The sequence below is a fragment of the Pseudophryne corroboree genome, chromosome 2, assembly GCF_028390025.1.
Source record: "Pseudophryne corroboree isolate aPseCor3 chromosome 2, aPseCor3.hap2, whole genome shotgun sequence".
NCBI classification, from domain to species: domain Eukaryota; kingdom Metazoa; phylum Chordata; class Amphibia; order Anura; family Myobatrachidae; genus Pseudophryne; species Pseudophryne corroboree.
The window spans coordinates 483194471-483221956 of record NC_086445.1 but is presented as its reverse complement, the minus strand read 5'-3'; the positions used below and the strand labels follow the sequence as shown (position 1 = coordinate 483221956).

At 42.5% G+C, this 27486-nt stretch overlaps 1 protein-coding gene across 1 annotated transcript in view; it reads right to left on the bottom strand.

Moving 5' to 3' along the window:
• The window catches only part of VPS53 (VPS53 subunit of GARP complex), a 472189-nt gene that overhangs the window by 258399 nt on the left and 186304 nt on the right, over positions 1-27486 (bottom strand). The window contains exons 8-10 of the mRNA XM_063953873.1: positions 10921-10999; positions 10455-10598; positions 8444-8586 (exon numbers count right to left, since the gene is read on the bottom strand). Coding sequence (XP_063809943.1) covers positions 8444-8586; positions 10455-10598; positions 10921-10999 — 366 coding nt within the window. The remainder of the gene's footprint in view (positions 1-8443; positions 8587-10454; positions 10599-10920; positions 11000-27486) is intronic.

The following is a 27486-nucleotide window of genomic DNA, read 5'->3' as shown; positions in this document are numbered from 1 at the left end:
TTTTGTGATGTAGGCCATGCACCATTTTAGTTGCCCTTCTTTGTACACTCTCTAATGTATTTATATCCTTCTGGAGATATGGGCTCCAGAACTGGACACAGTATTCCAGATGAGGCTGCACCAATGACCTATACAGTGGCATTATTACTTCTCTTTTCCTGCTATTGATTCCTCTCCCTATGCAACCAAGCATCTGACTTGCCTTTCTCATTGCTTTGTTGCATTGCTTTCCTGCCTTTAAGTCACTTGATATAGTGACTCCTAAATCCTTTTCCTCCTCAGTAGTTTCCATTATAGTACCCTTGATACTATATTTAGCCTTTGGGTTTTTGAGATCCAAGTGCATGATTTTGCATTTTTTAGCATTAAACTGTAGTTGCCATGTTCTTGACCATTTTTCAAGCCTAGCTAGGTCATCAATCATTTGTTTTACCCCTCCTGGTGTGTCTACCCTGTTGCATATCTTTGTATCATCTGCAAAAAGGCATACTTTCCTATATATACTATTTGCAATGTCACCAACAAAGATATTAAAGAGAACTGGTCCGAGTACAGATCCCTGGGGTACTCCACTGGTAACATTTCCCTCCATATATTGCACTCCATTTACTACAACTGTCTGTTTCCTATCCTGCAACCAGATTCTTATCCATTTAACTATTCTATAATCCACCCCCACACTTTCAAGTTTATTTAGCAGTCTGCGATGTGGGACAGTGTCAAATGCCTTACTAAAGTCTAGATATGCTACATCTACAGCTCCCCCTTGATCTATTATTTTCATCACAGAGTCAAAAAAGTCAATAAGATTTGTTTGGCATGATCTCCCACCAGTAAATCCATGCTGTTTTGGATCCTGTAAGTTGTTTGATTTAAGATATTCCACAACTCTTTCTTTTAGTAGTTTTTCCATTACTTTCCCTACTACTGATGTAAGGCTTACTGGTCTGTAGTTACTTGCTTCTTCCTTGCTTCAACTTTTGTAAAATGGAACTACATTTGCTCTTTTCCAGTCCTCTGGAATGGCACCTGTATTTAGTGACTGGTTAAATAATTCTGTTAATGGTGCCACCAGCACATCTTTTAGCTCTTTTAGTATCCTTGGGTGTCTCCCATCTGGCCCCATTGATTTTTCCACTTTTAGTTTTGAAAGTTCAGTTAGGACCTTCTCCTCTGTAAATGTACTTTCATCTACCTTATTTTTATGAATGTCCTTGCAACATAACTGTGGCCCCTTCCCTTCTCCTTATGTAGTAAATACTGAGCAAAAATAATTATTTAGGTGATCTGCTATTGCCTTGTCTCCCTCCACCAAATTCTCACTCTCTGTCTTAAGTCTTATTATTCCTCCATTTGATTTTCTCCTTTCATTTATATACTTAAAAAAAAGTTTTGCCCCCTTTATCTACCGACTGGGCCATTGTCTCCTCAGCTTCTGCCTTTGCACGTCTGATCACTTTCTTTGCATCCTTCCGTCTGTCAAGATACACCTTTGTCATTATTATTTTGAGTCTGTTTGTATTTCCCAAAAGCCATCTTTATTGCTTTTACACTAGTTGATACTTCTTTTGTGAACCACATTGGCTTCCTTTTCCTGGTGCTTTTCCTAACCCTTTTGATACAAATGTCTGATGCCCTTAGTGTTGCACTTTTCAGTTTTTCCCATCTCTCCTGCACCCCTTCCAAGTTCCTCCAGTCCGCCAATTAATCACTTAAACATCTCCCCATTTTTGCAAAGTCAGCATTTTTAAAATCCAACACCTTTGTTTTTGTGTGACAGGAGTTGGATCCTGTCTTTATACTAAACCATACTGCCTGATGATCACTGGATCCCAGGTGCTCACCCACATATATGTCTGATATCCTGTCACCATTTGTAAGAATCAAATCTAATATTGAGTCTTTGCGAGTGGGCTCCCTCACCAATTGCTCGAGAGATGCTCCCTGTAAGGAATGTAGAAATTTGCCACTTGTAGCTGAACTTGCAAAGGACCCCTCCCAATTTACATCAAGTAAATTAAAGTCTCCCATGATTATAACTTCTCCCTTTAAAGCCATTTTTTAGAGATGTCCAACAATAGGTTCCTGTCCAAATCCTGCCCCTGGCCTAGTGGTCTATAGATCACCCCAATGCGAATAATGTCCTTTTCCCCAGTTTCCGTGGTGACCCAAAGGGCCTCAGTTTTGTCCTCAACATTTTGTATTAAAGTAGCATTTATGCTTTTTTTCACATACATTGCTACCCCTCCTCCTATTCTTCCCATTCTATCCTTCCTAAATAAATTGTATCCTGGTATAGCTATGTCCCAGTCATGATTCTCATTGCACCATGACTCGGTAATTGCGACAATAACCAGGTTATCCCTTGTCACTATCGCAATTAGCTCTGGAATTTTGTCTCCTAAGCTCCTAGCATTTGCACACATAGCTTTAAGAATTTTGTCTGTGCATCTGTTATTAGTAGCCATGTCCAGACAGTACAAAAAAATAACAAGTTTAAAGTTGAAATTACCTGTTTGGTGATGTTGTTCAGTGTTTGTTTGTTTGTTCCCCCCCCCCCCTTCCCAATCAGGAATCACACTCTGTCCTTTACACCACGACTACACCTCACTAAATGAAAAGATATAGTACACCTGTCCACAAATGGCCAAATGGTCAAAGGAGGTAAACACCAGACAGCATGCAGTAATAAAACTGTTTCACTGAACAACTTCCCCACACATGCAATGCCAATTACAAGCAATTCATTACATCAAGAACATACATGAGTTTGCATAATAGAGAACTGTAGTGAGCAGATTGGGGATGTCTTTTCTTAGTTAAAAAGACAAATAATATGCATAAGATGAATTACATACTTTTGAGGCATTAAGGCAGTCCATATGTCATAGTTTTGGTGTGTTGTTGTTTTCCTTCTGTTCTCCTTCGGTTTAACGCAGGTATAACGCTAATATTATAATAACACTTTTGTGTCAGGACTTCTATGGAAGCACTACCAGTCGACGGCTTCCAGCCGAATACTAGACTTTAAATAGGAACAATTTCCATGTGAATGCAATGATTGCAAACTCCTCCCCCAATACAATCCCACTTCAAACTAAGGCAATAAATTAACTTACACAAACAGGCATTACATACCAATAAGACAGCCAACTAAATTTTTACAGAGTAAAAAAAAAAAAAACACTCTCTCAATGTACCTAAACTATGCAATCATGGTATTCATTTGAGATAATCAGCAGATGCAGTACAACTTGCTGGTATGTGTAGTTCCACGAATCGTACCTAAACTATGCAATCATGGTATTCATTTGAGATAATCAGCAGATGCAGTACAACTTGCTGGTATGTGTAGTTCCACGAATCGTACCTAAACTATGCAATCATGGTATTTATTTGAGATAATCAGCACATGCAGTACAACTTGCTGGTATGTGCAGTTCCACGAATCATACCTAAACTATGCAATCATGGTATTCATTTGAGATAATCAGCAGATGCAGTACAACTTGCTGGTATGTGTAGTTCCACGAATCGTACCTAAACTACTGATGTGTGTGCAGATGGCCTATCACAAAATCATATATCTCAATAATCAATATGTAATACCCCCTTGTGAGAATAGGCAAAGTGATACAGTACTCTGTGTATGAGATGTTAATAAAAAGAAAGGTGGCGTGATACAATGGCATGTGATTTGTCCTGGCAGACTCAGCGGTCAATTCAATTCAGAGTGAGTTGGTTCCTGCAAGTGGTTTTCACGGACAATTCACAATTTTATTCCAAACTCACAATCTATTTTCTCAGCAAATGAGTTTCTCAGTGTACTTTCTGAACACCCATGTAACATGAGAAGCTGCTCTTAGGATGGGAACCTATAGTACATCATTAGTTAACTTCCATCACATGGGTAATTACTGATCAAAGCTGCATCTGTATACAGGCAATTGATAAGGTTGGTAGGACCTATGTACCGATAGTAGGTACACATCAGAATAAGGATTAAGTGTAGTAAGTGATTATATTTGTGTGTGTGTATACTGTACGTGTACACAAACAGCAACATAAAATGTACTTGCTTCAATTTAAAGCAGTCCAGCAAGATACATGAAGAGGAAAATATGTCTGTATACTACAACTCAAATAAATACAGAGATTCTTAGTGTTGGATTGGCAAGAGAGGAAGATCTCTACCATCTACCAATAACATGGTGATCACTGTCATGGAGAGACCTACGTCTAATGGGCTCTAAGCCTAAGCAATGAGAAGTTTCAATAATATTGGGTTCAACTACAATGGTTTCAATAATAGTGGGCTCAACTCCAAGCCTATGCAATGAGAGGTTTCTAAAAATGGCTCAGCTGCAAACTATAAAGACAGTGCCATTGATACAATAAGACAAAATGGCAATAATCCTATGGAGCAGAATAGACAACTGGATAATGCAAACTGAAGGACAGTCGTGTTTTTAAAGCATGATGCTGTATTTTACCAACCAAAATATCTACATTCTATTACGTAAATATAAGCAACTGTGATGCTGTAAAAGTCAAGCTGTCATGTACAGCATTACATTACACAGAAGATCATTCTACCGAGTAGGAATGGCTTACATATTGTACATAAGGAATGTTGCTTAAACATTCCTATAACACTCCTCCTTTCTTTTTTAAGATGGCGGCTTATACATGCTGGCCAAAAAACACTGCCCTTCTATAAGGAGCTTTACCTTGGATGAAACAGGATGTCTACGGATACTTTGTCAGCACTAGCCAATGTCATGCTTAAATCCCAGTGGACAAAGCACAGACTCAAATGGGAGCTATCTATATGACATTTCATAAAAAAAAAAAAAAAAGAGTCTAATTTCTTTTAACATGAACCAATAACGTATATATATTGGTCACAAGTCTATATAGGTTTACCACCTACACCTCCTGCAGAAAAATCTTGTCCCTATTTTGAGAACAGAATGTTTCATGTGCTTTAGAAGGTTTTAGACATAAGCCTAAACCCCTCAACAACCCTAGTCCGGCTTATGTCTGAAAGGGTCTGACCCAGGTTCGCAATCCTGCTAACTACCAGGGTTTTTCCTGGGCCTTGCAACCCAGGTCAGTGCTTTGGCTAGTGTGTGAAAGAAATTAATTGGTGGGGGACAGTAGTGCTTGGAGGTGACATTATCGCCAAGTGTCCACGGTAAGCCGGAAGACTTGGGTCACTGGAAGACCTGGGTAGTCACCCATGTGTAAACACCACCAGCTTCAACTCGTATTTAGCGAGTCTGAAAGGGGTATAACCATCCTGTTTAGTGAATAAGAGGTTGACGTATCAAGCAGTGGAAAAGCTGACCAGTGGGGATGTTGCCCATAGCAACTAATCAGCATCTATCATTTTATAGAATGTACTTGATAAATGCAAAGTCAAACCTGATTGGTTGCTATGGGCAACTTTCCCACTATATTCTCTGCTTCATACATAAACCCCTAAGCAATTTAGCATAGAATCAAAATGACTGAGCATGTCACTCTGCATGTAGGATTCCATGCATTTTATTTCACAAAACAACAGTCTCTTTTTATTGCTGTATATTACCAATGTCTCAGCATGTAAACAGGTTTCCTTAAATTTTACTTTTCTTCTATACAAAGTGCCAAATCCATATGCCTGGATAATAAAGTGGGCCTTGATAATATGGTTTTATCACTCACAATGAACTGCAGTTAAATAGAAAGCATTACCATCTCAATTTCGGACATATCAGCGGTATTATAAAACTTCACTCATTCTAAATGAAAAGATAACAAAGATTTTCCATTTGCATCAGATTTGCCCTTTTACTCTTAATACTGGGCAAGAAACATGTTTGTGGAAAGGTGAGGAGTTCATGGTACAACTCAAGAGTACTTTAAGCCAGTTTGTGTATTAAAAGAACAAAGCTTTGGCAGCAGATGAAGTTCTCATTAAAGAAAGAACAATGACAGGTATAAAGGATATTGTAAAAGCTCTTGTACAGTGAATGTGCTCTTCTCCAGGGGATTTCTTCTTTTTCCTGGAGTAAGCTCACACAAAATGAGCCATTAAATTATAGAATATAATAAGCTGGGCAGCACAAGTCTCGCATTCTGAAATTCTTTCACTATGGGAAGAAGCTTTCACCAAGGTAAAGAGGAAGTGCTTGTTATTTTTAACTAGTGCTTTAGCTATACAAAAAATTATTCACAGATGAACCTGAATTGCAGTAACAGAGACAACTTAAAATGAAATAACATTTTTCATAATAACAAACCTGTATGTGTCACAAAATCATATGGTCAGTGATAAAAAAAAACATTGCAAAAGAAGAACAAACAGAAGGTACTTATGGGCAATATAATTTACATATCAGCCCTTTGGAGCAATGTACAGCCTACTGTGTGTTATAGCAAGTCATTGAAGACAGAACATTTGAAAAAACAGGTAAGAATTTATGAAAATGCCACAAAGACCTGGGTCCAGGTTAAAAGTGGTATTTGGCTATCTCTCTCTCTCTCTCTCTCTAAATATATATTACATTTTTTTATTATTATTATTATTATTATCATTATCATTTTATTTATTTATTATTTTTGAATATGAAATATTTTTTTATTATACAGCTTCTCAATTGTGGCTCTATTATTACCATGTATTTTCTAAAGATTTAATGAAGAGGGAGATGGAACCATTATAAGATACCTTGGTAATGGTCTAGGATAACAAAAATAATAATTGCCTCAAAGCAGTCTATATATAACTCAGGTGACAAAAAGCCTATTATGACCTCCTTAGTGCAGAATAGGTTGTCCTGGTCAGCATATAAAAATTATGTTTTTATAGCTTGACACAGGCTTTTGAGGATAGAGGATACAAACGCAATACTAAGAACTCCTGTTTTGGACTCCCCATAGAAGAATTGTTTGTGGAGGCCAGCATGTAACTAGCTGAGATAGATAGATGAATAAATAAAGGTGCCCCCAAGTAGACAATGGGCCATCACCCAGCCACGAGGCTGGCTGCATGACGCTCGAGGTGCTATGTGAACCTGGTGTTGAGCAAGGGTGCTCAACAAGTCACTGGTGATGGACTGCACCATTGCACTAAGTACGGCACTTTGTACTTCTTGTAGTCAGTTTGCACAAGGGCAAGGATAATGTTTATTTTCCTAGCCGAAAGGCTGGGGTTTATTTACTTATTTGCACTTCACACATTTTTATGTTTTTTATGTGTGTGTGTTCACTTTTGTGGGGTTTTGGGTGTAGACACGTATGGGCCACCCCAAGTTTTCTGAGGCTCTCCACCTGGGGAAAGCTGAAGAATCCGTTCCCCAGAGGAAAGCTTTGCCAACCTTGGTGAGAAAGGGATGACCCTGAGCCTTGCTGCAGAGGGAAATCTGAAGACACTTGCCCTCTAAGTTGCCTTCTGGCTAAGGGCGTCGGAGATACAAGGGTCCCCCCTAGTTTAGATGAAGAGGGATCTGAAGAATACTTTTTCCCCCTAATAGAGCCTCTTGGCTCCAAGGTGATGGAGAGAAATGGGGCCCTTATCCTTCTGGAGAGGGTACAAAGACCCAAGCCCCCAGCAGAGTTTTGCACTGCACTGGGTTAGTTTGAGCACATACCTTAAGCTGGGTACTAACCAGACGATATGTTGTCCGATTCAGCGGATTGGACCGACTTATCTGGCACATCATCTAGTGTGTACCCGCTATATCACTGATGATGTGCGCTCCCACATGTCGTAAGCAAAATCCTCCGCCAGCCCTACATTGAGGAACAATGGAAGACAGCGCTAGCGGCTGCTGCCGGCATCGGCAAGTGTGTATCGACGGGTATCGTCGCTGCCGATGTCGCTTGGTGCACACAACATCTAGTGTGTACCCAGCTTAGGCTTTAAGAAAAAAACAAAACTATGAAAGTTGCGGATAACTAGTATATACACAATTCATACATACAGTACATACATACTTACATATAGTATAATACACAATTTCACACAACGCTAACGTTCAATTCTAGTCACAATATAGTGCCTTTGCAATGGGCATCTGTGGCAGACAATTGTAGAACCTCTAGATAAGTATTCAGAGGGAAAATATATAGTCCATACATTACGCTTATAGTCCATACATTACACAATATTTTTGTGGGTTATTTTTATTCTTGTGTTGTCTCTATAATGTGATGGATTTTTTTTTATAAGTAATGCACCTTGATGAATATACTGTAACTCTTCTCATAGTAAGGCTGTATCCAGACAATGTCACATGTGGGACAAAACTGAAGAGGAGATACTCTTCCATTAATTAAAAATAATTAATATTCAGAAAAAAGATTGTTTTTATTCTGCATTGCTCACTAACTGGCAGATCAAGGAACACTAGGAAAATTAGTTCTGAATAATGACAGCCTTGCGTTGTCAATTTACCTGGTTATATGGCAAAACTCAACAGCAATGCGCTCAGTCATGTACCAGTCAACTGGAAACATGCAGCCATATTTTTCTTCGTAATCCACCAGTTGGCGTTTAATCCATGCATACCGTCTATCAATTTTATCAAGCCAGGCAACCTGTCACAGAGACAAAGACAAGATGACATATAGGAAAGACCATTAAGTGACAAATTACCAAATATTAATAGATATACTAAATTGGACATATACGTGCTTGATACTGTTTATTCGTTATAATTGATGATATACTGCTGTTACAAGCTAAAAGAAGCTGCTGTTAACCAGGACCACAAGTGGAAACATTTTAAACTGTGTTTCATTGAAAGCTGGAAATGTTAGAAATTCAAGCAGATACCACAAAAATCACTAAAATGGAACTAAAAAACATACAATACAGTTGGCCTTAAGAAGCAAAGGTGGAGTATAACACAAGAAATTGTTAAAAAAAAGTCAAAATAGTTCACTTGGATATGGGAAGTCGCTCCAGGGATAATTTTCTTCCTATGGACAGGTATTCCCCAGATATCAGTAAGTATGTGGCTGAAATTAACCAAACCTTATCTTCCTATTTAGGGGCTTTCAGAATAGGCGCGTATATTACCTACAATACAGGAAATTATACAGTATATCTACAATGAAACTGCGCAGTAAACCAATGTCACGATCTGGTCCGCATACCGGTGTACTGATGCAGGGAACCAGACATGGATCACAATGCCGACACCAGAATCCAAACATCTGGCATCCCGATCTTGAGTATGCCGGGGTGGGTTAAGGTTAGGCTGCGGGGGTAGAGGCAAAGCTTAGGCTGCGGGGAGGGAGGCATAGGTTTAGGCACTAAGGGGGAGGGATAGGGCTAAGCTGCAGGTAGCGAGGTTTAGGGTTAGGCTGCGGGGAGGGGGGGTGGGGATGGGCAGGGTTAGGCTGCGGGGGAGGGGGAGGGCAGTTAGGGTTAGGCTGCGGGGAGGGGGGACAGTTAGACTACTCACCTACCAGGTGTCGGGATTCTGCGTGTTGGGATGCCGCTGTCGGTATTCTCACAAATTCAATGCTTACTTTTAAAGAAACTGTAAACAAGCTAATCTGGATAGTGGACGATATCACCTTACAACAAACTGCATTCTCCTGATTTTATGACTCCCTCATGCAATGGATGACATAAAAGACAAAAGCGGCACTGGCATACTAGTGCATTATCTTTTGCACGTCGTTTTGAAAAGCATGTTGGACATATTAATACAATCCAGAAGTAGGGTAAAATAGTGTACCCCTACCAGAGTGAGAGATGTTTCCTGGAAATTGCTATAACTTCCCTTACAAGGCATTGACAAAGATCACACTGGGGTTGAAACATGTTGATATCGATTCAGTGTGTCCCGTTTTACTGCAAAATTATGCTCATATTGAATGACACTGAGGTTGGTCTTAGTAATTCTAAGTTTCTAGGAACCTCCTCACTGATAACTGAGGGGAGCCTCGCCATAGGAAGAACCTGGTACCCTTTCCCAATCAAACTATTTTAATTTACATTAAAATATTTCTTGGGTTTATTTTCCACCTGCATGTTTTATTAGCACTTCTAAGTCCAACTGTACTGTATATTTGTCATGCAAGCTTGAAATGTCCAAATCCCATTGCAGCAGATCTAATGGGTCTGAAAACAAATTAAACCGTGCTGGCCTGTGGCTAAACCTGGCAACTAGGGGAAACCTTAAGAAAAAAGGCAGCCATTAACAGCAATGTATTGACACCAGTACATAACAAACAGTTACAGATAAGTAACATTCTTCCTTACTGTTAGTGTGCAAATAACTAGGTTGTTTTTTGTAATGTTCCTTAAATTAATATAAATTAAGTATTATGTAAAAAAAAAATGCTTTGCTGTTGCTTGACAATGTTTAAGGGAATAGATTGTCACAGTTAGTTCATTATTTCAAGTATTCCGTGATTGTGAAATTAAACTCTGTAACCAAGGTTATACTTACATCTTGATTTTCTTGGAAGAGCACAGAGTATTCAGACAGATGCTGCCTGATAAATTTCTTGATGATCTCTTGTTTTATCCGGACATCCAGGACATTGGCTACCAAACAGGCATCCCGCAGGACATTACTGGGTCCTCCTGGTCTCTGTTAGAAACATCAAAATTATGGCCATTAGTTGTGCTCTGCTTAAACTGAACTTTGAAAGCAGTCAGTAAGACAATTGTTCCAAGAGCTCAGTGCACATAAAAGCTAATGTTAAAGTTTTTTTGTTTTTTTTTGCTTTTATTTACTAATTTGCAGTTCATTATTCTATACTCATTCTAAGAGAGTATCATCTTTGGATTTGGTCCTAAAAGGCAAATGTGAATAAATCCTTAACATGAAAACCACTAAACATGAGATCTACAAGATGGTATGGAGACCGTCATATTAGAAACACTTTATAAACTCCTTTGTAGATTATTACCTTAGAGCCCTGTGATGGAAAAGCTTCTTCAAAATCAGCTAATATCTGTTGACCCAATTCTGTCTGAGCAGCTTTAACCCTGCACAATAAAAAAAAATGCACTATATAAAGTTCTGCCCAAGATTTAACATTGCAGTATAACATGAAGGTTTTTATGGGGATATGGTCAAGGAAATGTATGGCAACAAACTAGATCATTATAATTTAAAGACAATAGGGTACATATTACTAAAACTTTTGCTTCTTATAATATATGCTGTACATGTCTGTTTCAGGCAGGGGCGTAGCCAGAAATGTGTGGGCCCCATAGCAACATTTTGATGGGGCCCCTGTCCCAATGCTTATAGAGAGACACCTCTCTGCAGCAGTTGTTCATTTTACCAACTGCACTAATAGTGCCCTTGTTCTTTTTCTGAACCACAATAATGCCTTATTTAATGGGTTGCCCCATAGTATTGCCCTACTTAATTTTGTGAACCACAGTAGTGCCCTAGTTCACATTATATCACATTGCCAGTACACATTATGCCACAAAGTACCCCAAATCACATTATGACATATGGGGTCTCCACCTCATAATATGCCACTTTACAGTGCCCAAGTTCAAATAATGTAACATTATAATGCCCTCCATTTTATGTTATACTATATATTACAATGAGCAGGTCCAGGGGCATATCTAGATATACAGCATTGCAGACACCAAGGCAAAAGTTTGTAAGGGCCCCTATGCATCCCCCAATGGTGAAAAATGTATACAACACATGTAACTTTGGCAGTGAAGGTGGCCACTCCCAGCTCTGGGACCCATAGCAGCTGCACTCCCTGCACCTATGGTAGCTACACCCTTGGTTTCAGGTCTATATTGTTATTTCAAACCTGGATATAATTAGATAATCATACAAAATACTGTATGAATACATAATTGGCTAAAAGATCATCCTGGAGTATCTGTAGAATATTGGTGAATAATGATCCTTGACAACATCCTAAAAATATGGTATATTTTGAAGCTGGTAGGAATTCAATATCACCTGATAGTTTATGATGCAATACATCAGTGTTTCAGTCAGTGATGGATTTTTATAATGCTTTATGTCATTCTATGTAACAATTAAACATATACAAACAAAGAAGAGAGGTTAAGTGAACATGATAATTTGTCTGACCTGGCAAAATACGGTCGTTAACTGACATTGATATGGGGAAGCTTGAGCACTTGTGGCTGAGTAACACTATGGGCCAGATGTAATGACACACGAGTTTGGCTGCAGTGCGGGATGCCGGCCGAACTCCGACTTTGTGTAAAGAGGCAATCACTTACAAGGCAAAACCATACCTTGTAAGTGATTGCCCCTTTAATAAAAAGTCCGAGTTCGGCCGGCATACCACACAGCCACCAAACTCGGGTGTCATTACATCCGGCCCCATGACTTATATTCTTTAAAAAAATTATTTCAGTTACTACATTATTTAGTAAAACCAAGCCAAAGTATTTCCAATGGTAAATGTAATAAGTGCAAGCAATATTTCATTGGTGTTTATTGGTAATAATCTTACTTCGCTAAGCAGAAAACACAGCAAATGTTACTTATGTTAAGAAATGTATATATAAAATATGCATTTCTGCAGTTAATGGCCCATATATTTCATGGAAAAATAAAGTTAAAAACAAACAAAACCTAATTCCAAAAAAGGGATGTATTCACCATTATAAACTAAGTAATCCTTTTAAACAAGGGAACATATATTTATCACTGTGGAAAACTACTCTGTCAATTTCTAAAATTATTCCAGACAAAAGAGGAGGTCTGGTGATGTGTAACAGCCAACATTCTCCAAAAATCTAATCTCACATGCTTATATGGCCCTACCCTTGTGCTTTGATCTTCAATTCTAAGCAACTGCCAAACCCAGTTGTCATCCTCGTCCATGAATGATGAGTGGAGAATGTCACTGGAATGGGATACTTCTACTGTTACCATTTTATACTTATTTACATCTATTATGTACTTATGGTTTGCAACCAGAGCTCCCAATGTTTATTTATAAAAGAGCAAAAATAAGCTGAACAACGTCTAAGGACCAGACAGGGATGTCGACAGACCTGCTGTCACGCCGACAGAGTGGCAGATTCAGGTAAGTATACACACTTACCAATCGGCCACTCAATGTGTCGGTCAGGATATCCAGTTGTGACATCAGCGCCTGCAGCAAAAGTGTGCTGGCACACCTACACACAGCCAGATGCACCAATATATCTGTAGATATATTGTCCGCCTTGCACAGCAAACATGATAAGTCTGCGAACAACGCATCGAGTATACACACCCGCAGACGGGCTCACAAGATATATCGTCCGTTAGCTTAAATAGCCGCTATATCGCCTAGTGTGTACCCAGCTTAAGGGAGGGGATGTAGCAAATGTTTCACCACGTCGTTTTTTTTTTTATAAAACATTTTTTTAGAATGCTTATGAAGCAACCTAGGTTTTATATTAGTTACAAGTCAGTATTATTTTTGTAATAAATGCATTTGAAGGATAATTCTTTGCTTCATGAGAAAATATATAACTTAGGACAGAAAATACATTTACATTTTACACAACAATTATACATTTTGGAAGAATACCAAGAACAAATTAAATAATTCATAACATTTCATTTCAGTATCAGGCAAAGTATTTGGCTGGAAAAGACAACCCATGAATTTGTCCAAAGTTTTACATTTTCTTCATTGTTAGTCTATTTTGGCATGCACCTATCACCTTGCGGTTAAAAATAAAGGTAAACAAAAAAGCATTAAAGATAAATCATCTGTCTCCATTTACTTTAATAAATGTTTATGAACCAAACCAGGATTAGTCTGCCTTTTCCTTTTCCCAAGATCAAATACTCTTGTAATATAGAAAGATAGAAGTGGTCGTAAATTAAACTGATCCTGTATTTTATTTGTGGTTCAAATATGTAATAATATACTTATAAAGCTGCACAAATGGAATATTTTTTTACCATAAATGTGTATCAGGTTTCTGATACTTCTAATAAACAGTTCATATTTAAAAAAATAAAATAAAAAATTGGTCTATTCTAAAACTATGGGGTATATGCAATTGCGGTCGAATTCCGGCTGGAATTCGGCCGTTTTTAATTCGACACAATTTGACAGTCAGACACCCTCCCGCCGGGACCCAAATTCGACATATTCAATAAAAAACGGATTCGACAGTCCCGCTGTCGAAAAACGGACCAATTGACGATAGTGTGCGTCCTGGATTCGACTTCATGGACGGCACAAAAGTGTTTAAAAAACCCTGAAAAAAAATGCGTGGGGTTCCCCCTCCTAAGCATAACCAGCCTCGGGCTCTTTGAGCCGGTCCTGGTTGTAAAAATACGGGGGGGGGGGAAATGACAGGGGATCCCCCGTATTTTAACAACCAGCACCGGGCTCTGCGTCCGGTCCTGGTGCAAAAAATACGGGGGACAAAAGACGTAGGGGTCCCCCGTATTTTTCACACCAGCACCGGGCTCCACTAGCTAGAGAGATAATGCCACAGCCGGGGGACACTTTTATACCGGTCCCTGCGGCCGTGGCATTACCCCCCCAACTAGTCACCCCTGGCCGGGGTACCCTGGAGGAGTGGGGAACCCTTAAATCACGTCGTGGCACTCTCCTGATTGGCTGTGCGCGTCTGAGCTGTCAGGCGGCGCACTCGAGATACAATGTAGCACATAGGCACTCCATTGTATTCAATGCTGGGAATTTTGCGTCAGCGGTTGAGGTTACTCGCGGTCAACCGCTGACCGCAAAGTTCCCACCAATGAATATAATGGAGCGCCTATGTGCTATGCGCCGCCTGACAGCTCAGACGCGCACAGCCAATCAGGAGAGTGCCACGACGTTGCGCTCCCTGATTGGCTGAAGGGACTCTCTTTGACAGCAGTCACGGGGGGTCCCGCCAGTCGGGGAAAGGGGTCCCATGTGTAAACATGGGACCCCTTTCAGTGCGTGGATCGGGTTTTGCGTTTTATTATTTTGCCAAGTACGTGGATTACAAACTCTGAAGAGGACAGATCTACACAGGATTGTTGTGAGTATAATTTTATTTACAGGTAACCCGTGGATTCTACTGAAGAGGACCGACTGCTTCGTGTCAACATAGGTAAGTATGTGTGTGTCGGTGTGCATGTATGTAATAAAGTTATGGTGTGCGTGTGTACTGTTTTTATTTGGGAATTATTTTTTTGTAGTAGAACTACAGGTACCAGCGGGCTCGTTTCCCTCCCGCATGCTGGTACTTGTGGTTCTCCAAGTACCAGCTTGCGGGGAGGCTTGCTGGGACTTGTAGTTCTGCTACAAAAAATAGTATTCTTTTTTTGACACTTGGCTATCAGCCTCCCAACTGCCGCCCTTGGATGGGGGGGGGGGGGGGGGGACAGCCTCGGGCTTCACCCCTGGCCCTTGGGTGGCTGGAGGGGGGGGACCCTTGATTTAAGGGGTCCCCACTCCTCCAGGGTACCCCGGTTGGGGGGGGGGGGGGGGGAATAATGCCACGGCCGCAGGGACCGGTATAAAAGTGTCCCCCGGCTGTGGCATTATCTCTCTAGTGGAGCCCGGTGCTGGTGTGAAAAATACGGGGGACCCCTACAGCTTTTGTCCCCTGTATTTTTTGCACCAGGACCGGATGCAGAGCCCGGTGCTGGTTGTCATAATACGGGGGATCCCCTGTCATTTCCCCCCCCGTATTTTTACAACCAGGACCGGCTCAAAGAGCCCGAGGCTGGTTATGCTTAGGAGGGGGGACCCCACGCATTTTTTTTTTCAGGATTTTTAACCCCTTCCCACTGAAAAACATGCTCTGATCTCTCCATATTATTTTAGTCAGTAAAAAAAAAAAATATTCTTTTAAAAAATATATTAAATAATACTTGTGGCTCCTAAATAGACAAACCAAGTAGATAATCCCTTCTAATATAAATAGATATGCTATTAGCAATAAAAATAAAAAACATTTTTTTTTTATTAGATCTTGCCAGCAAAATGAGGCGGACTGAAATTGACGAAATGACTGTCGAAAAGCACTGTTGTCGAATCGACATTCTTCAATTGAATATAAATTTGTCGAAAAGCCACACTTTTACCATTGCAGACATGTCGAATTTGACAAATGTCGAACTGCAAAAAGTCGAATCTGAAACGGCCGTTTTTTTTGTCAAAAAGTACTGTATTGCATTGTCGAATTAGTTTTTTTTTGTCGAAAATGCCCCGTTTTTCGACATTTGCGGCAATTCGACCGCAATTGCATATGGCCCTTAATCCCCAAATGGATTAAGACAATTCAATTTGCTTAACAAATGGTCGGAACACTTACAACAGGGATAGGGAACCTTCGGCCCTCCAGCTGTTGTTGAACTACATATACCAGCATGCCTCGCTACGGTTTTGCTATTTGGCCATGCTAAAACTGTTGCAGGGCATGCTGGGATGTGTAGTTCAACAACAGCTGGAGGGCCGAAGGTTCCCCATCCCTGACGTACAAGATGCAGCCATCAACGCTATTCAAAATGGCCCCAATATCTTTGAATAAGTGTAACTCAAACTTGTATCCATTCATCCCCGAGCATGACGAGGGTCCTCTGGAGCTCCGAGGAATATTCCTGATAAAAGCATCCACTGTGGTAACCTACAGGTTTCAGCACTTTACTTTGAATCTATGCATTAGCACGAGTTACCCATGTGTTTACAGTACATGGAAAATGTAATAATAATAATAATGTTATTTATATAGCGCTCTTTCTCCAATAGGACTCAAGGCGCTTAACAGATACATAGCATAATATAGTACAGAAAATAATAAAGTACATTTTCATAAAATATAGAAGCATGAAGATACTAAAAGGGACATTATGGAAATGCTTGAGTAATCAGAAAAGTCTTGAGTCTACTTTTGAAGGATTCTATAGTTGGGGCCTCTCGCACTGTGCGGGGAAGTGAGTTCCATAGAGTCGGAGCCGCATGACTAAAAGCTTGACTCCCAGATGAATTACGGTAGATTCTAGGTACTGCTAAAAGTCCTTCATCTACAGATAGCAGTAATCGAGTGGGGCAGTATGGGGTCAGAAGCTGTTTTAGGTACCTTGGGCCTTGGTCATGTAATGCTTTGAAACTCAGTAAGCCAATCTTGAAGATGATTCGCCATCTTACAGGCAGCCAGTGAAGGGAGTATAGGATGGGTGTTATGTGGCTAGAACGGAGCTGGTTGGTTAATAGCCTGGCAGCTGTGTTTTGCACCAGCTGTAAGCGTTGCAATTCTTTTGCTGGTAGACCAAGGTAGAGGGCATTACAGTAGTCTAAACGAGATGATACAAATGCATGTATGACTTTTGGCATATCATCTGAGGGAATTAAGTGCTTGATTCTGGCTATGTTCCTCAGGTGAAAGAATGAGGATTTGATTGTGGCTGATATCTGATGTTTAAGTGTCAAGCCACCATCCAGGACAACGCCAAGATTCCGCACACGATCACTGGTCTGTAATTCTGAATCCCCAAGTGTAAGTCCAGTTGGTTGGCTATGCTGCAGTCTTGTCCTTTGATGTTGCGGTCGTATCATAAGGACCTCTGTTTTATCTGGGTTCAGTCGCAGCCAACTGGCGCTCATCCACTCCTGTAGTTCAGTTAGACAGCCATTTAGGGTTGCTATTGGGTTATCAGTGCCCGGAGCAAAGGACAAGTACAGTTGTGTATCATCTGCATAGCAGTGGTAGACCAGGCCATGGCGCCTGATTATTTCGCCCAATGGGAGCATGTATACTGCAAAAAGCATGGGGGATAGTATAGAACCTTGTGGGACACCACATGGCAGTGGCACTGGTGGTGATGAGTATAATCCAGATGATACTCTCTGTGACCTGCCTGTAAGAAATGATTTGTACCAGCTTAGGACTGTGCCATCCAGACCACAGAAATGTATCAGTCGCTCAATCAGAAGCCCATGGTCCACGGTATCAAATGCTGCCGAGAGATCCAGAAAGATTAATATTGAACAGTCACTTCTGTCTTTTGCCATCAGAAGATCATTTAACACACACACACACCAGGGCTGTTTCAGTGCTATGTCTTCTCCTGAATCCTGATTGAAATGGATCATAAATATCATGGGTTGTCAGGCGGGTTTCCAGTTGATTTGCAACCACTTTCTCAATAACCTTTCCTAGGAAAGGAAGGTTTGATACCGGTCTGTAGTTGGTCATGCAGTCGGGATCTAAATTAGGTTTTTTAAGAAGCGGTCTAACAATTGCTTCCTTTAGGGGTCCAGGAAAGATGCCTGTCTGCAAAGAGCATTGAACAATTTTTGCAAAGACAGGACCAATTATATCCATACAACCTATTAGAAGCTTGGTTGAGGCTGGGTCCAGATCACAGGTGGTGGGACGCAAAATCCGAGCAATTTCAGCAGTGTCCTTTACATCCACTGGGTCAAAGCTGGTCCATGAAGGCAGGTAGCTTATATTGGCAGGCTTTGTAGTTTGGCACTCCTTTGATGGCACTGTGGAGATTCCAGCCCGGATGGTGGATATTGTATCCGCCAAGAAGCTTGCAAATTCGTTGCATCTTGCCTGGGGGAGGGTTTCATCAGTCTGCAGGCATGCTGGCTTGCAAAGCATCTCCACTGTGCGGAAAAGTTGAGCTGGCCTATTGTTTGCTGCTGTGATCTCATTTGACAGGAACTGTGCTTTCTTACGAGTGATTGTCAATTGATATTCTTCGTTATGCTTTATTAGTTTTATTTGGTCATCCACTAGGTTAGTCTTCCTCCATCGTCTTTCCAGTCTACGCCCCCTTTTCTTGAGCTCACTAACACTGTTGTCGAACCATGGAGCTTGACGTTGTGGTTTACGAGGTCTTAAACGCACAGGGGCGATAATATCAATTGCAGCCATAACATCCCTATTATAATAACGGACTAGGGAACAGGGATCTTCACAGGCACCCAGTATAGCAGAGAGATCCAGATTTGCTGCAAGAGCCTGGGGAGTCATACCCCTCCTTGGACGATACCTGGTCAGAGATCTTATTTGAGGGGTTTCAACTGAGAACCAGAGGGAGTAGTGGTCTGACCAGATGACTGGGTTTATTTATAGGTCAGTGACTTCTAATCCAATCTGAAAGACAAGGTCGAGAGTGTCACCACTTTTATGTGTGGCAGAGGGATGACCTGTGTGAAGCCCAGACCATTCATTGTGCACAGGAGGTCTTGGCCAAGGCGTGAGAGCTCATCATCCACCCATGCATTGAAATCCCCGAGGATGAGCCATCTTTGATGTTCCAGAACCAGGCCAGCAACAGTGTCTGCAATTTCTTGTAGAAATATCTTTCCATCTCCAGGTGGCCGGTAAATGAGAAGTACTCTGAAACCTAATCCTGTTGAACTCCGGGCAGCAATGCACTCGAATGAGCGAGTAGTTTCAATAGGGTGGACCCTAAGTTTAAGTTCTTTTTTGAAGCAGATAGCCACCCCGCCATCCCTGCGGTCCAGTCTTGGGTTGTGGATGACAGAGTAGTTTGTTGGTACTGCAGCCTCCAATATAGGTGCTGCATTTTCATCTAGCCAGGTCTCTGTAATACAGGCTAGATCTGCAGATTCAATAAGGTCAGCAATTGTTGCAGTCTTGTTTCTTATAGATCTGGCATTACAAAGGACTGACCTGATTGGGCATACCAGAGGGCCTTCAGTTTTCTTTATGTTAAGTGCAGGAGCTCTGGGTATGGGGGTCACAAAGTGAGAGTTGACAGTTCTGTCCTTCCAAACACAGGGCCGTCTTTTGGGTATCACTTCTATTTGATTGTTCTTTGAGTATGGGGGTGAGCAGGTGTAGAATAACTGAATAGCTCTGTGTGATAAACCTACAGCTAACACCATGGGTAGCTGAATATGCCCCACATTACAGTATGTCCAGGTAAATCTGTGAGTCACAAAAAAACAATCCTATCAAAAATCCAAATCACTCTTTCAATTTTACAACTCTCCAAGGACTAATAAAAAAATTATTAGACTGAAGAGAATTTCATGCATGTGTCAGTATGGGGTGGTCTTCTGTATGCCGAATGTCGGGATCCCGGCGCACAGTATACCGGCGCCGGAATCCCGACACCCGGCATACCGACAACTATTCTCCCTCGTAGGGGTCCACGACCCCTCTGGAGGGAGAAAAAAAAAAATAGTGTGGCGCGCGTAGCGCGCCACCATGCCTGCAGCGTGGCAAGCGCAGCGAGCCCGCAAGGGGCTCCTTTGCGCTCGCCACGCTGTCGGTATGCCGGCGGTCGGGCTCCCGGCGACGGTATGCTGGTCGACGGTATGCTGGTCGTCGAGCTCCGGCATACCGTACTACACCCGTCAGTATGTGGCTCACAACAAATACTAGAAGAATATGCAGCAAAGTATACTGGTAATTGTGATTCGCAACTTGAGTTATTTCAGTCAAGTCATATAAGGAAGAAGTAAAGCTGGGAATACACTATACAGTTATCTGGCAGATCATCATCACTCTCCGTTTTCCAGTGTTTGGGAGCAAATGGTCGATTTAGTTAGGCATACACTATACAATTATCTCTCAGAGCATTGACCATTTGCTCCAAAACACTGGAAAATGGACAAAATCTGTCAGACAGACAAATTGATTAAATCTGATTTAACCAATTTGTATGAATAGCGGTTTTTGTCCATATTGATTTGATTTATATTTCTCTGCTGTTCATTCATTTGGCATTTTGTTAATTGATAAAAAATAATTAATACTGCTATTTTTGCAGCATTCCTACGTTGCAGCATTTTTTCTACACCTGCCTAAAGCTAAAGGTGCATACACACTAGGCGTTTTTGCCCAGCATGTATGCACAGCGATGATCGCTGACATCACTAGGCTGAACATCGCTCAGTGTATAAACAATGAGCGCTTTTCCCCCTGCCCAGCGATGTCAGCGGGGGTGAACGGCTTTCCATAGCAGGACGCTATAGAAAGCTGTCCACACCGCCGTTCATCTGCTGGTAATACCAGCAGATGAACCGCGGCCGCCGGTGATGAAGCGGGAGCGCGCATCACCGCTCATCGCCGGGGCATACACACTGGGCGGTTTTGAGCTGAAAGCAGCTGGACACACCAAAAGTGAGCTGCTTTCAGCTCAAAATCTCCCAGTGTGTATGGGCATTAAAAAACGCTTTTTAGTGCAGGCACCCACAAAATAGCGTGGATTCACCAAATCCTGCCCCTCAACAGACTCCTCCCCCATTAGGGTTGCTTCCAGAAATTTCCTGTACTGGTTTTCAAACCCATCTGCCCCTGGTCCCCGACCAGAGCGTCACGCTGGGGGCAAGCCCAGTAATCTGAAAGATGCTGTGCTGTCCCCAGCCTCCGGCGCTTCTGCATAGACAGCATGTGCTGTGTCCCCAACCTCAGGCGCTGCATGGCGCTACTGTATGCATAGACAGCGTGCCCCGTGACCCCCAGCCTCCTGGACACTGCGGATTGCGAGGTCTGCCATGCTGTAAATGGGTACAGGTCGGATGACCCGGCTTACCCATTAACCCCGCCTCATGCCCCGGGTCTTACCCGTGTTCAATTCTGCACGCAAGCTGGGTTGGATTCCCGGGAAAATGAACTCCGGATTTTGGAGAAGGACCCTTTTACACAGTCTGCAATCCCAGGATATTTCAGGCAGTGTAAAAGGGGTATTAATCTCACCACTGATTCCATGCTATAGTAACTTTGCTGTAGATTTACTTAAGATTCTAAAAATTAAAAGAGGTGATGTTGACCTCAGCAACCAATCAGATTTTAGCCATCATTCCTCTATTGAATCCTACAAAATGATGGAATCCGATTTGTTGCTATGGACAACACATTCACTTGTCTGCTTTAGAAGCTATAGTAAATCTATCCTCCAGCATAGGTGTGCGCAGCACATTTTATTAGGGGGTGTACCGTTGGAGGGGTGTGTCTAGCACCGCCTTTTGGGCGTGTCTAGCACCATCTATTGACAGTCAACGCAATATAAAATATCCACCCTTGTACCAATCCTAATAAAGCAGATACATTGTCAGGGGTGTAGTATGGTATGCCGGCGGCCGGGCTCCCGGCGACCAGCATACTGGTGCCAGGAGCCCTACCGCCAGCATACCAACAGTGTGGTGAGCGCAAAGGAGCCCCTTGCGGGCTCGCTGCGCTCGCCACGCTGCGGGCACGGTGGCACACTACGTGCGCCACGCTATTTATTCTCCCTCCAGGGGGGTCGTGGACCCCCATGAGGGAGAATAGCTATAGGTATACTGTGCGCCAGGATCCCGACATTCTGCATACTGAAGACCACCCATTGTCAGATGTTGTGGTGTGCACCAAACAAACACCCCTGATGGCACTCACTGCAATTACACGGCTCCTCCTCAGCCTGGTCTGGCTCCCCCTCTCTTTCCCCTGCAAGCTGCAGCAGCTTACTTACAAGTCAGTCACTCACTGACACTGACAGTCGCAGACTAGTACTGCTGCTGCTGGAAAAACCAGTGACGTGTCAATGCATGCCGCTGACCGCCTGCCAGTATTGAATTTGTCTTCCTAACAGGAACACTGGCTGCATGCTGCTCCTCATCAGTGGCTGCCGTTGGCATAGCATAGAAGGAGAGAGGTGGGCATATGGCGGGTGTGGCGGGTGGGCGTGCGAGCATCATGACGTAATCACATTACATCACGCTGTTTTTGTACATGGAGGTGGAGCCAGAAGTTTGAAGGCCGTTGGCAGTGGCACCCTTGATTAACCCAGGAGTCCGGTCAGTAATACAGTCCTGACAGGGTGTAGCGCAGAGGGGACAGTAATCAGCTTGCTCGGTGATCGCTGCATCAGGCATGTGAGATCGGGGTGCCAGACATTAGGGGGTGCCTGTGCGCACCAGGTACCCCCCCTGCGCACACCTATGCCCTCCAGACTGAAAGATGATACATAGTGTGTTCCAAACAGATGTTTAATTGAAAACTGTTAATTTTACCTTTTTTTTTTTATTTACATAGGAGCGAAGTTGTTTAACATTTAAAGTGCACATATCATCACTTTAAAAAGTATAGTGTCCTAATGTCAAAGTCACAAAAAGGGGTCTACAGACAGCATATCTAATTTGACATGTAGAGTCAGTCTGTCCTATCTTATATGAAATTACAGCAAATTTGAGCTAACATAGCTAACCCCATGTAATAACCAAACAATTAAAATGAATCTGAAATAATCAAGCAACATTATGTTATCATGAAATTAAATGTAAAATTCTACCTGTGATCCAGTTTGCCCAAAACAGGATCCCATTACTTACTGCAATTAGGAACCGTGTTTGTATCAATGTATAAGAAATGCAATAGGCTGTACTGAAATTAAGAAAATGGTTCTTGTTTAGAGTGACAAGTGCCATGCCCATTCAGTCAAGTGCAAGACAGCGTTTCTATCCATGCACTGGACCTGTCAGCATGCCTAAGGTATACAACGAAGAACATCAAGTACAATATCTACTGGAACTCAAGGTGAAAAAAACCCTTACATTTGTAAATACATACATTAGCTCCAACAGAGTAGAGCATCTATTGGGAAAACAATCACATAAAACTGCAATGTACTTGTTTGGCATTAACAAGCAATACTTCAATAGTCCATCACCCACACACAGCAGTATGCTGGTTTTATTTGCCACGAAATGACTTTTATACAAAGCAATGTTTTCGAAACAGCCATGACCCTTTAAATCATATTATTGCAAACGTTATTTATGAACATGAGGGTTTTTACATTCAAGAGGATTAGTGAACAGATTACTAGTATAGTATACCAAGCTAGCACCCGGCATCCAGTTCAAGTCACAATTCTTATTTTTCCTTACGTTCACATCTATTTTCCCAACTTTTCAAATAACAGTAAGTCTTAACAAAACCACAAGTTCTTTTTGCTTAGCCTACCAGAAATTTTAGACAGGAACTGGCAGTGTGCAGCTTAAAAAGGGGCTGAGGCAGCCGGTCTTTTCTGACTTGTGGTACAGTTGTTATGTCTCAGTTAAAATACTTTCCAGGCCATTTCAATTATTTGCAGTATCCATTTAACCTTTTCATGCTACAGAAAATGAACTATAGAATTAAGGCATGCTTATTTTGTATAAGAAATATAAATGATTTCTTACTAATGAGAAATTTTACAAACCTCTAAAATTCGCTAAACCAATTACTATAGAAAAAGTAGGGGTAAGAAATAAAATGTGCTCATTCCCCAACTTATTTAGTAATTCTTATTGCAATTCAAAAGAGTTGCTATAGTTTATATGGGGCAGATTTATTAACCTGGAGAAGGCACAAGGAAGTGATACACCAGTGATATGTGCAAGGTGATAAAGGCACCAGCCAATCAGCTCCAATATGTAAATTAACAGTTAGGATCTGATTGACTGGTGCCTTTATCACCTTGCACATATCACTGGTTTATCACTTCCTTATGCCTTCTCCAGGTTAATACATCTGCCCCTATGTTCTACATGTGCTCTATGAATTTACTACTTTATATTATATGTACACTATGGTGTATATGCAGTTCCGGACGAATTGCGCCTTTTTTTCGTCCGTTTTAAAATTCGACTGTACTCGACAGCTGCAGTCCTCCCGCCGGGACCATGAAATCAACATATTCAATCCAAAACGCATTCGACACTCCCCTTGTCGAATAACGGACCAAACGTCGAGTAGTGGGCGTCCTGAATTCGACTTCCCGCCGTTTTGAGCCCTTTATTAGGGCTTGTTTGCTGCGTTTTCAGCAGCCATTTTGTGAACCTGCAGAGAGGTGTGTGGAGGTGCAGAGCTAGCAAATTGGTTGTTGTTTGCTGTGGTATCGTTTGGACACCCAGCAGGCTTTAATCCAGGACAGACAGGAGTATACCTGTTACCCCGGAGGAGAGTCGTTTTTGGAGCGATTTCTACATTTTTAGGTAAGTACCACATGTGGGTCTGGTGTTGCATGTATGTGTTTGTGTAGTGGGGGTTGCCATGAGGTGTACATGTGGCGTTGCTTTGGGGTGTTTGGGGTATGTATATGTGTGCAGGTATGTGTATATAGCTCCTGCTTGTATTGCTGCATTTTTTGGGGGAGTTTTGTGTTTTGGGGTAGTTTTTCACGTTTTTTTGTTTTTGTTTTTTCATAAATTGACTTTTTGGGTCATGCTTTTGCATTGGTGTACCTCCAGCATGTGCAGGGATGCTTTTTGGCTTGTTTGGGGTGATTTTAGAGTGTGTCGGTATCCATGCGGCCGACATGTGATGTTGTTTGTTTGCCAAAACAGGTTTGTTTGCTCCTATTTTAGCACTGGTGTACCTCCAGCATGTGCAGGGATGCTTTTTGGCTTGTTTGGGTTGACTTTGAGCGTGTTTGTGTCAGCCATGCGGTCGACATGTCATGTCGTTTGTTTGCCAAACATGTTTTTTGCTATTATTTTAGCACTGGTGTACCTCCAGCATGTGCAGGGATACTTTTTGGCTTGTTTGGGGTGACTGTCTTTGTCAGCCATTTTGTTTGCGTCAGCCAGTTTGTTAGCACTGGTTGACCACCAGCATGTGCAGGAATGCTTGTACGGGGGTTTTGGCTTATTTGGCAGTTTTTTTTTTTCTTTTCTTTTTTGTTTTTTTTAATGTGTGTTTGGTCCTGCTTGAGAACTGGGGTCCCAGCAGCATGACGTGTGGTTGCATGTAATTTTGTAATGTGTGTTAAATTTGTAAAAATATATATTTTTTTCTTTTTACAACAGAGATGTCCAGGGACAAGCGGCCCCGATCCCCCCCCCCCTTCCCCCCAACCCTCAGAAGAACTTTCCCTGCATAGCAACGAGGAGTGGGAGCCGACCCAAAAGGAGGATACGACCGACCAGGCATGCAGTGACCAGCCGCGGTCGTCAAGGGACCAAATGGAGAAGTCAAAGAAAAAGCCTAGAAAGGTAAATACTGACAACACCCGCAGACACAATAGCATCCAACTTGACACACCCTAGTTTGCGCACTGCCATGCACACCTACAGGTATCTTTGCGCACTGCCAGGGATACTGACACTCACAGGTACATACCGATCTTATTAAATGCATGGTTTTTTTTTTAATCCCTAAAGGCAAGAAGCCAGCCAGAGGAGCAGTCGGAGGAGGAAGCCTCTGGTGAAGATGCAGGACCGAAGAAGCCGCGTGGACCCAGATACACTGAGGCGGAAAACTGTGCCCTAGTGGATGGCGTCGACAGGTCCTACGACGTTCTGTATGGACTAAGGGCACAGACCACAGCAGCTAAGACCAAGCGAAACATCTGGGAAGCCATCGCGAGACAAGTCACTGCAGTATCTGGAAACCGCCGGAGCACCAGAAACTGCATGAAGCGGTACAGTGATTGCCGCAGACAGACCAAAAAGAAGATGGGGATTCAGCGCCGACATGAGACAGCTACGGGAGGTGGTCCGGCTCTCAATCTGAAGTGGCTACCCTGGGAGGACGTTAATAAAAGGCGCATGAACCCTGTCATGGTCCAATGAGTTCGCGGAGGTGTGGACTACAGCCGTCCTGCTGGCTTTCCCGAGGAAGAACCGCCCAGAAGACGATAGACGGCGGGAGATAAGCAGTCCAAAAGGAGGCCTGATGGTAAGAATACATTCAGATGAGCTGTACTAAATCTTTTTTTTTTTTTTTTTTTAATTTGCTAATGTGTTTGGTTTTTTTTCCACAGACACGACTGCCCAGAGGACATCACCTGCGCGCAGGACATCGCCAGCGCGCAAACCATCACCTGCGCAGCAGGCATCGGCAGCTGCACGCGGACCATCCCTGTGCAGCAAGCATCGTCAGCGCGCAGATCATCACCTGCGCGCCACACATAGTCAGCGCGCAGAAAGTCACCTGTGCGCCAGACGTCACCTGCGCGCCAGACATCGTCAGCGCGGAACGTCACCTGTGCGCCAGACACCATCGGCGACCACACCACCAGCTGGGAGCCAAACTACATCTCCTGCGCGCAGGCCATCACCAGCTCGTCATCTCCCCAGGAGCTCTGGGACTGTGACCGAAGAGCCTCAACAAGACACTACCCTTGTGGACCCATCACCCGAACTGTTTGAGTCTACAGCGTTAACGGACGAGACTTTTCTTGGGTTTGAAGACAGCCGTGCAGAAGTATCCAGCCGGACCCTTGAAAAGTCTCCAGAATTGAGGACAAGCGAAGCTCCTGGAGCAGCGGCACCTCCGGATGGAGAAGGTTTGTATTTACTTTTTTGGGAGGGGTGGGGGGGGTGCACCATTTTTGTATAGTTTATTAACTTTAATTTTTTTTTCTATTGCAAACAGAGGTGCCACGGACCAGCAGCGGACTTGCGTCGGGGATTGGTTCCTTCTACAGGCCGGATCTCCTACAGGATTCGTCGGACGACGAGGTGGAAGTGCAGCAGCCTGCTGTTTCTACATCCCTGTGTGAGTAAATATCGAATTGTGAGCCTTCAAACAAATGTATGAATGTGTATACTAATTTC